This window comes from Euwallacea similis, chromosome 27 (assembly GCF_039881205.1).
Source record: "Euwallacea similis isolate ESF13 chromosome 27, ESF131.1, whole genome shotgun sequence".
In the NCBI taxonomy this organism is placed as follows: Eukaryota; Metazoa; Arthropoda; class Insecta; order Coleoptera; family Curculionidae; genus Euwallacea; species Euwallacea similis.
The window spans coordinates 2,116,952-2,128,419 of record NC_089635.1 but is presented as its reverse complement, the minus strand read 5'-3'; the positions used below and the strand labels follow the sequence as shown (position 1 = coordinate 2,128,419).

Here is an 11,468-nt window from a genome sequence, read left to right as displayed (position 1 = left end):
GTTAATTCCTATATGACACGAGTGTATTAACATTTGCGTCCGCGACTATTATCTTCGCTTGTTATGTTTATTTTCATATTAGGTCGTGGGAAAATAATTCATAAGGCAGGTGGCAGCGAGGTTTTACTATTATAGCTGCTTTGGTGTGTAACACCCCCAGGAAACCGAGTTAAGTCATCAGGGGAAGATGACGACGCTGGCTAAACTATAGGCAATGAGGATTTGATTTACTGGATTTGGCCTTCGGTCTTAAATTTCGGCTCGTTCATCACTCTGAAACTAATCAGTATATGCCATCCTGAAACTTCGGACAGGACTCTCTAACAGTCGGGATCAAGTGCAATAGACTTGCGTGTATGGAGCCCCAAGGTGGTAATCACATTTATTTACTAAAGTTAGTGCTAGATGCAATCCTTGTTAAATCAATGATAATCTAGTACATGTCAAAGGTGTTCAGAATCTTCCTAAAAACTTGTAATTCTCCTACCTTGATTTAGTAAATTAATTTTTGGAAGCACCTGTATATATGATCATGTCAAATCGACACATAAATTCTGGCAACACATCATAAATGCTCTGAAGTCCGTGATAGGTGACCGCACCTATTCTACGAACTACGCTTCTGGACCGAGCAGTAATCAATACTCGTCACTATTCAATACCGTTGTTCATACGAATTAAATCATTCATATAAGCAATGAAATTGTTTATATCAATAAAATTAATTTAAATGAATATTAATTACTAGGTCTGCTGGACGCATAAACGGCAACCCAAATGAAACCAATTGTTTTAGTGCAATGCCAGCAATTGTTTGCTATTTCCAGTTCTTTGTAGGCCATTCAGGCCAGTCATAGGCAAATTTACCTCAATGAATAATAAATGCAAAAAATCGAAGAGTATACAGATTCTTCTTTATGAGAAAGTACATTTTAGCGTTCGAAACACAAAGAAAATCAACCTCTAAATTATGAAATAATTGCCTCATGAAAGCTCACATTACTCGAAAATTGTCTAAAAGAGCTAAAGAAAAGAGCATGCATTAAGTATGCAAATGATCCATGTGATTGGTAGATTACACTGAATTAGGAAAATTCGATTATCTGAGTTTTAAAGAGAAACAAGACTAAAATTACCAAATGTGAAGATTAATTGACTAGTTCAGATTAACATAGCTAAGTCGAGTAAAAGAACCAGACAAAAAACGAAAGATGCCTTGATTGCGCCTCCTAAAGCTGCATTAATTCTTTCCTCATTTACAGGGTGGAATCCCTAACACATGCCTCTAACGACTCACTTTAATAAAGGGCGATTATTAAAAAAAACCTCGCAGAAGGCGGTAAACCGTGAACGTAAGGGTGTTGATTACACAATTTACTAATTAGTTTCAACGCCTGCTGATGTTTTTTTAATGATCACCCTTTATTATGCCCTCATTTTTCAACTCTGAGCTATTCCACATAACAATTGAAATTACTTTAATAACTTCGTGCTGTCTCCCGTTACAAATACAAACGATCGGGAATTGCATGAGTTTAGTTAATTTGCAACAACAAAAAATTGCATCGAATTGAAATCGATGGTTTAACGATATAAAAGGAAAATAATAAATAAATGCAACCTACGTCAATACATGAAAGTGAAATTGATTTGTTCGATAATAAGGCCTTATTACAGATGGTGCAATAATTCAATGGCGGCCGATACACATATGCTGGAATTACCGTTTAGTTGAAAGATAACTTTCTACAAGTATTTATCTCGAAGCACCTGAAATGTATTAAAGAGATATTAGTTTAATTGCCACAATGGCATGGTAGAAATTGAAATTCTAAGGCAGGAAATTTCCGGCTTGAAATAAAAACCTGCTTTAAAAATGGAGAACTACAAGAAAAGAAAAATTAAAATGGAGGTCTGGCAAAATACTAAAATGCAAATTACGTAATTTAAATCAACCACTGGCAAATTACTCCGTGCCTAATGACGGTTAAAATAATTATGAATTCGAGGCACGCATATACACGGTTCTCTTGTGGCATTACACTTATTTGGCAACGCTTAAACATATAATACACACCGTGTAAATGCAAAGTAAAAAATTATTTAAATTTCGCTATTTTCACTAGAGAATGCAATTTTCTATGCAAGATGTCAACACAACGTAATGCAAATTAGGACTTCCGTGCAATTATACATAGGGGCAATTAAAATTCGAACTTTTACTTTAATATGAGTGTACTAACGACATGACAATGTGCTTATTACAAAATTCATTAACTGAAATGCGAACCAGTGTAGACCACCAGAGGTATGGTAAAATATTGTCATATATATTCAAAAACAACTATCTTTATCCTTCGAGTACCTGATTATTCCTTTTTCTGGGTTTTCTAATCTAAATTAAAATGAAACCAACTCCTAATCCTCTTCACCTGTTATTTGCTTTCTTGCTCTTACTAGACACTTTCTTACCAATATTGCACCATCATTATTTCTGATATATACATACATCGCTGAAACTGGAGTAAGAACAATTAGCGATGATGATAAATTCAGCGTGCAGGATTTCGGGCAATTAAAAAAAAGAATTAAGACCTGAATATTCATGTTAAGGTCATGATTAGAATTATTCAATTGTTGAGCTTCTTAGAGCTGTAAAAATTCCCATAAATCTTGGTAAACTGTCTTGCAGTGCGAGAAGATGGAGCTAAATTGTTCTTCATAATTATCGTAGTATGTAATTTTTCTAGTCATGATTATATGAATTACATAGAAGTACTTTTGCGTGACAAAAAATTATAATAAGAGAATAGAATCGTTTACGTGGGCAACGTAAAAAAATAAGACAATGGTGTATGTCGTAATTGCATTATGTTCTTAGAGAACGCGCTCGTTTCCACGTTTCAGTTATTATGTATCAGATTTGAGCTTCATTTATTCCAAAAAGAGCAAAATAGCAAATCTTTTTTTAAAAAACTTCTAAAATATCTAGCATGGCTAAGTAATCTTTTAAAAGATGGGCCTAACCAAACTTAAACCAAGGGCACGCTCTTTTTTCTTATCCAGAATATACACCGTCTACATAAATATGAAGAGGTTCTGAATCTGCTATAAATCAGTTGTTTGCATCAGTTCACCATCTTAACTTTAATCCTACACACTCTATCTCGGCAATCTAAAAGAAGTGAATGTAGCATTGCTTGTTGCAGTTTCGCGCGCTCTTTTTACGCGCGCGTAGGAAGGTACCTATTCCCAACAAAGCAACAGGTACTCCTACTTGCCCTAAGAACTATCTACGGATTTGGGGTCTTCACTATTTTTCTGATTAGAGCTTAACGTAACCAAAAATTGATTAGAATATCAAATAATGCTGATAAGAGCTAAAATATTTGGAGAGGTAGTGAATAAACCGGGGAACTCTTCCAACGCAGTTTAGCCAAAGAAAAACCTAAAATCACGAATTACCAAAAATTTCTCATTCTCTGAATGACGTCGACGTTTTCACTAAAATTAAATTGTTTTCACTGTTTTTGTGGAATGCATAAAACGTGCCAGTGGCTTCACTGAAATTAATTTAAAAAAACATGACTTTAAGCACCTGCGCAACGATACAAAAATATCTCCAAGCCAATTAAGTTCATAATATATTACCTGATTATTTCACGGATCCTTTTCTAATGTTTTTAGATTTCCATAATAGACTTATTTTTTCATAATACGTACAAATTCTAGATACAAATTGTTATTTAATCTCTCATCACATATACGCGGTATTTCGCACAAACGAAAGTTGAATTGTGAAGCAATAAAATTCCAAATTGTATCAAATATTCTAAGCAAGATTTTGAATTTCAATATACCTCTGCCCGGTTAATTTATGGACATCTCTTGTGATACTTAATACGAGCCGGGTAGACCGAATGGGCATGGCGCGACTACTTTCATTATCCTACTTTCTCTCTCATGTCCGCTTAAAATGATCTGAGGAAATACTTTAACCTTCTGTTTCTTATGACTAAAGCCATATTAAGGGGGGATACTCATCTCGGAGCCGATATTGTAAAGTGAATCTATATATTCCTCCCGGCCGACAGGTGTGGGGTATTTTTGAAAAAACAACACAGTCACTCACATGGTGTTAAATGTAGTTTAGTGTTTGTTTGTGACTTGCTTATTTTTTGGATTACCCCTTATCATGTGGTCACGAAAGGTTAGTGACATTTCGTTCCGTTATAGTGTTAGTGAGTATTGATGCCAATTTCATCCCCCGGGCAGATAGATTTTTAAAATCTGGATAATTTTGGAATAAATTATTTTAGATATTTTTTTAAGCGTACTCTGAGAAGAAGAATTCCATGGAAAAAATTATTTTGGTATTTATTGAGGCAAAACATAATAACTGATGAAATCGATAGTGCTAATCTTTCAAGCCACTCGCCTCTCCATTTTCATTTAGCATGCAAATTAATAGTCAAAAGTGCTATCGAAACTGCTCTCATTAATGGTTAGTATATTGTATTAATTTACCAGCATTCCAATTAAAGTGATACACTAGTCTGAACTGTTTGATTAAACTGCCAAACCAGAAAAAAAACGCAATTCCATAACAATTTGCTCCCTTTTAGCAATTTTAATTCGCAATTTAATTAATGGATAGTAATTGAGAGAAGTGGAGATTGTTGAATGCAAAGTATCCTTTTTAAGCCGATTGTTAAAACCGGTACACATACTCAAAAGCTAACTTTTCAATTAAACTATTTTTTCAGCTTAAAGAGAAATTAATGGGCGCTTTCCAATTTAGCCAACAATATTTTGTTCCAAAAAGCTTTAGATGAATTTTAGGTCGTTTTGTGAAGTGCGAGCATTTCAATGAAGCAAACAATAATAGGGGCCTAACCTTCTAAAAAGGGTTACTCGCATAAATAATACGTATTCAAGGTTTTGTCCACAAGAACAAGTGCACAATCAGGGAAAGTAGCATTGCATGTCAAGCAACAGTTTGAACTTAGGGAAATGATAAAGAATAAAAATGACTCTTTATCTTGAAAAATATATGGGCATGTTGAGGAAGTTATATTCATTGACGTAATAGGCCTAATTTCCCAGTTAAAACGCGAAAAATATGGTAATTTTCATATTGCGCTCACTAATATCAGGAAATGTGCAGATAATGGCCCTTATGTTAGCACAGTTTGATACGTCATCTAAACCTTACAGTAATTACGTAAATTCCTTATTTACCTTAATGATGAGGCCATATTTACAGTGAAACTACTGATGTTAAAGTAGCTGAAGACTAATCTACTAACCTACTATGTACCACAACGCATAGATCCAAAGATTCTACTATAGAAAGTTGCATATGTATTTTTGTTGTTTCACAATTTGTCCACTACTGCAACATGATCATCGGACAACTATATATACATACTTTAAGGAGTGGTAGATCATGTGATGCTAAGAAGAAATTATCCTTTGAAAATTTGTGTGCAAAGGCTTCGCTACTGAGATATATGGCATTGAAATTTCAGATTTAATCCTAGCCTTTAGTTTTTGAAATATTAAGTTCAAATTTTGAAACTCTTTTTCAAGCGTACACAGCAAGAAGTTTTCTCGTGAAAATCTTCTAGACAGTATTCTTTTTGGGGTCATTTTAGAGCAAGCCAGTGATACATATTTCAAAATTTCAACTAACAGTTCAATTTATAAACTTTGTTGCCCTTTTTTATTCAATTTTTTTTGCAGTTATTGACGATAATCTTGGAAAAAAACGCCTCCAACTATCGTCTAGACTGCTCATTTTATCCTCCTTTGTCTCATTAGCGAAGAGGTAGGCTTGAGTAAAAAACTAAGTCAAAGCAATTTCACATTACTAATTTTTTACAAATTCTTTGTACATTATACTGGTTATTAGCACTAGTATTATATACACTATCTCATTAAGAAATCGCTAAAATTAACTGGGTGAAGAAAGCGTTTAAAGCAATTTGACATTACCTTTTTACAAATTTGAGTATAAAAATCTTCTGAGTAAAACTTTTTTGGTATCGGGCTTCTTTTTTTACCTCAAATTTTTTGTGGTATGCTACTGACTAATGATATTCCTAAATCTTAATTATTTTTTTTATTAATAAGTTGTTTTGCCTTTTTTTTCAATTTGATACAGTTTTCGAGATATTAGTAACAGTACTGAAGAAAACTCCTTCTCGTGCACTCCAGGCTACCCACTTTTCTGTTTATACTCTACTTCATTAACAAAGCGCTAAAATTGCAAGAGTAATGAAATCAATTGAATCATCATAAAAGTTTTACAATTTGCCGCAGTTATCGAGTCATTAGTGATAGTATTGAAGAAAAATACCTCCCGGTGCCGTTCAAGCGGCTTCCTGCCTCTGTATGATAAATCGTACGTTTGAGAACAACCAAAGGTAACAGAAATTTACGACATATTTTGGCGTAATTTGCGTCTCCATCAGACTAAAATCGGATTAAAGGCAACGACAAGCCGATTGAAATAATACCACAAATACATGTAAATTATGCACATAAATTTGGGTTTTATTACTTAGTTTAAACGAAATTACTTTTTCATCAGAGTGTGGTTTCTGAGACCTAAATTTTTGCTTGCTTTTGCAATATGGATTTATTATTGTCCTTAATTGATCATTATGTTTATCATAATGATCATAGCTCGGTAAATATATAGATACCGATACGGCCATTCCAAACATCAGTTTGGATTACATCTCGCTTTAAGTATTTTCCAATAGTTTTTTATCAGTGAAAGATTAAATCGATAGACTTAAATTCTTAAACATTCCTTATAAATCAACTTTTTCAACTCTTTAAGCCTTTGCAAACATGAATATGTGAACACTGACACAACAGTGCAAGAGGAGATAATTCGCGTTAATTGATAATGTCGATTATATCAATTGAAAAGAAACTAAGCTGGCAGGCACATAAACAACTTATTCCGCTTTGCGACAAAATAGTTCTCACTTACACATTTTATTGCTATGTTTAACAGCATTAAGCTTTTATTGCAAAAGCGAATTCAACAATAATTCAACGACATGATCAACATCAAACATCAAATATCCAACCTTATTTCAATTTTCTTCGTGTACACCTGTCTGTATGTAAACTCTTTTCTCAACGATAATTAATTGCTACCGCAATCAACTCCAGGCTTGCCCTGACACATTCAACTACGACTATCTCTGGAGGACTCGGACTAGAAGAAGTAATGATCGTTTCTGAAATATTAATTGAGCCAGATTAAAAACCGTACTAATTGCAGAATTTCAGAACCTCGTTGCCAAGGACATGGATTTTCCAATATTTACCTTACAAATAAACTACAATATACCATAAGACCCTAATACTTTCCTTTTTAAATTGAGTCCTAAAATTGACAAATTGTTCCGGTGTTGCCTCATCATTTTCTTAAGAATGCGTAAATATGAATAGACAGCCGCCGGTGTCGGCAGATACATCTGAATAAATTTACTTTCACAGCCAGGGTCAACTTTCATTTCAGTTTCAATGTCGATGTCAGTATGAAACAGGTTGGACTAGATTTTGCCTGATTTTGCAATTCATGCCCTTGATAAATTTGTTTTCGTTACAAAAACACATGGATTTATTTACTACGCACCACTACGCATACATGATTTAAAATCTGGCAAATTCCCTTATAACAAAAATATCACTAGGTACTGAAATTAAGACTAAAGCAATTTAGTTCCATTAACATCTATCCGACTCAGAGCTTTCTCCTATCTTACCTTCATTCTCATCTAATGAAATTCGGCTTTAAACTATATCATGACATAGGACTTTCCAAAATGGAACAGCTGAAACCTAATAAGTTATGCTTCACTTAGTCAATAAATTTACAAAAACTAACCACCGCTTTCTTTAATTAAAATCTTCAAAATTATGTTTGTTTCAGATACTTGTTGCACTGTTATCGCTCTGTCTGTCTCTGCAATACGCTGCAGGAGTGGTTAATAGTGGCCAAACCAAAAAGAACGAAGAACAAGTCAAATCCGTGTCCGAAACCAAAGAATCAGACCAAATCGTTGCTGAAAGTGGAGATCTGGTGGCGGAGGGTTCTGAGTCAACCAATCGTAGAGAAGCTCCTGTTATTTTGGACAGTTATGCTCCTCCCGCATTGACTTCTTCCATTGTTAGTTTGCCAGTGCCAATTTATGGGGTCCCCAATACCCCATCTAATAACGTGGTATATCCTGCTCCACCCCCAGATATACCTCCGCCACTTCCGAAACCCCTTTATGGAACTCCGGTCTTAGGAAACACCTATGGACTTCCACAAGTGCCGGTGATACCTAAAAGCTACGGGCCTCCATCTCTAAAGTACGGAGCGCCTTCATTTGGCTTTAATCAGTTTTTCCCGCAAAAACTTTATAGTCCTCCTAAGACTACTTATGGAATTCCTTCTAAACCATTCAAATTCCACAAGTACCCTCAGAAAAATTTCGGTCTGAGGCCTCCGAAACCTGTATATGGAACTCCTTTGATCTATAAGGATAACTTCAGCTTTAATAAACTAAACTACCAGAAGACCAACACTTTTAACAACTTATACACCTCAAATTTATACTCTGGGTTGTCCACATTAAACCATCAATACGGAGCTCCGGTTTTACCCCCTAAAATCTCTTACTCTGCTCCTCCTAGTATAGGAATATCAACTCAATATGGAATTCCAGAAAGGACAATCTCATCCGGGCACTCCTTTGCAGCCTACGGCCCTCCACAACCTTCTCCTAACCCCAGACCTCCACACCCTGGGGCACCTGCGCCCCCCACTCCTCCAGACATCAAATATGATGGATGGCAGCCAATTCCTGGACTAGTATCCAAACGCCCTATTGAAACTGAGATCCATCAGGTATCAGGGGAAGGTTCCGGATACCATGACCTGTCCCCCCCATCTTTGAGCATTGGACAAAATCAACTAAGTGAGACTTACGAAACTCCATCTATAACCTTAGATGTCGGTCATCTGGATCAATCAGCAGGAGTTAAAGGAGTTGCTGATTCATATAGTGCTCCTCTAGGTACCGTCACAGGTTCTGGAGGAGTTGTCACATCGTCTGGAAATGAAGCACATGGTACCGGAGCACATGCAACTTCTCACAGCAATTCTCATAGTATTAGCCTGGATTTGTCTTCTATTGGAATTGGGCATGGGTCTGATATTCAAGCTGTGAAGAGCATTGAGTACAATTTAAATCCTTCTGGAAGTAATTCCTTATCTGATTCCTATGCTGCTCCACAAGTTGGAAACTTTGGGCATAAAACACATAAAACCTTGTCTGGGGCTGCCATAGGTTTAGTACCCCCCACTGGAGTGTATGGAGCTCCATCTAGTCAATATGTAATTCCCCAGTATTCAAATATATATTCAAATTCAAGATACAAAAGTACCTCCAATAAAGGAGTATATACCAGTACCTCCAAAGGTAACTCCTATTTACCTCCATCACCTCCAATTCCGCCGATCAGTTCATATGGAGTCCCTGCAAGCGGGCCAGCCGTTTCCTTCCAGAACCTAGCACACGGTTCCGCTACCGCAGGACTTGATATTCAACAAAGTACTTTGAACATTGAAGGTGCAAACGCACTTCCATTGACCAGCTACAACATTCCTTTGGGAAATATTGATGGCAGCTATACACTTCCGGCATCCAAAGACGAAGGTCTAACTGTGTCGGTGGATTTCTCACACCCTCCCCTATCAATTGATCTAACTGAAGCAAAACATGGACAACCCGTCCCTCATGACTGTTACAAACAGCAGCTGCAAGTGCCTTCTCTAGCTTATGGTGTGCCTTCAGCTGACAGCTATACTTCATCATTATCAAGCCTGACAACCAATATTGCAAATAGCCATGTACAATCCATAGGGCCTCAGGCCACCTACGGAGTGCCAGCAACGCAGTACGGAACTCCAGATTTGATTCATAGCTCTTCTGTTAAAAGCGAAGCGAAAGTGAATTCTGTTATCAGTGAAAATGATGAAGAAACTCATGGGAAAAGCTACGGCAAATCTGTAGCTGCCAGCTTTGGGCCTAGTAGTGAATTAGTGGAATCTCATTCTATTGATCTGAATAACATTCCTTTGCAAGGAAATTTAGGAAGTTACACTCTTCAGATTCAATCTGCAGACGGCAGTACTGGACAAGTCCCTCATACTCAAGTGCTGAACGACGGGCTCTTGCAGAGCATTTTACAAGCCATAGAACAGCCAGGAAAACAGGGGCAAGAGAACAAATACCCGATTATACTGCAGCCCAGTGTGGAAGAGGAGAATTACTCTGTTAACGAAACTATCAGCAATTTTGAGAAGGCTCGCCCTCAAGCTTCAGAAGTCAGGGAAGTCATAGTTGATGCACCTGATCAGAGCAATGTTGATGCTAAAAGTAGTAATGCGGAGAATGAAGAAACACTTCAATTATTGGATACTAGCAATATAGCTCTGTACTTCAAGAAAGATGTTGAGAATGAAAAAACTGAGGAGAAAATCGATGATAATAGTGTGGATAGTGAGGGAAATTAAATTTTTAAGCCATAGTTGTTGTGCATGTGGCCATATTTGATCTTAATTGAGGATGGTAGAAGCGGAAGTTTATAATTGCTCAACTTATTTCTTTATTATAATAAGAAATACCGTATTTTTCTTCTTTAGGAAATTTTCAAAAGTAAAGCAAATTGCCAGGAAATAACTTTATGTACATACTAATGTTAGTTTGTAGATCTATAATAATATTTATTTATTTCTTGTCTTACATGTATGCTACTCTTAAATTGATCAAAGAATAAAAACATTTATTCGTATTAAAGTTAATTTTATTCTCTCAAATAAATTCCAATTTGATTTTAACAAATATGTACATTACTCTAACGTCCATACTTTCACCCTTAATGACTGAAAGCTGAATTCTCCCTCGCTGTGATAACGCCCGTGCTAAAAAGATCAAAAGGGAGTAACGGACATAGAAAAGCAGCAGGAATGTACAAAAAGCAGGGTCACTCGAGAAAATTCTTGTTTCAGTTAAAACATCCTTTGTATCCATAGCATTTTAGGGTTGATGTCTTCACAAATGGCCCTTTGTGTAGCTCGGCAGCCTTCCCTAAGTCTCCGTATGATGTATGACCGGATTAAAACAAAGCCATAACATACGATGTCCACTGAGAGCCTAAGTGCAATGTTAGACCCCGAAGGCGATATTGTATCGATTTCGTTATATGAGACCTTACACCTAAACAATTATGTATTTTTTCACCGGGGGGAAGCATTAAAAGAACCATAATTTTTAGTTTGTGTTGTGTGTTGTAGGTAATGTAATTTTCATTACGAGGAGAATGTCAATATTTCCGGAATGAAAAATTGAGCAAGTCTATCCAACAGAATACTGGAGACTGGCAATAAAAGA

General features: G+C 36.1%; 1 protein-coding gene across 1 annotated transcript; it reads left to right on the top strand.

Moving 5' to 3' along the window:
• The first annotated feature begins 4,038 nt into the window (after window positions 1–4,038).
• LOC136417280 (uncharacterized) lies at window positions 4,039–10,858 on the top strand. Its single transcript, XM_066402902.1, has 2 exons — window positions 4,039–4,210; window positions 7,958–10,858. Exons 1-2 carry the CDS (start codon window positions 4,196–4,198, stop codon window positions 10,589–10,591), a joined length of 2,649 nt encoding a protein of 882 aa, XP_066258999.1. The 5' UTR covers window positions 4,039–4,195; the 3' UTR covers window positions 10,592–10,858.
• The last annotated feature ends 610 nt before the right edge of the window (window positions 10,859–11,468 follow it).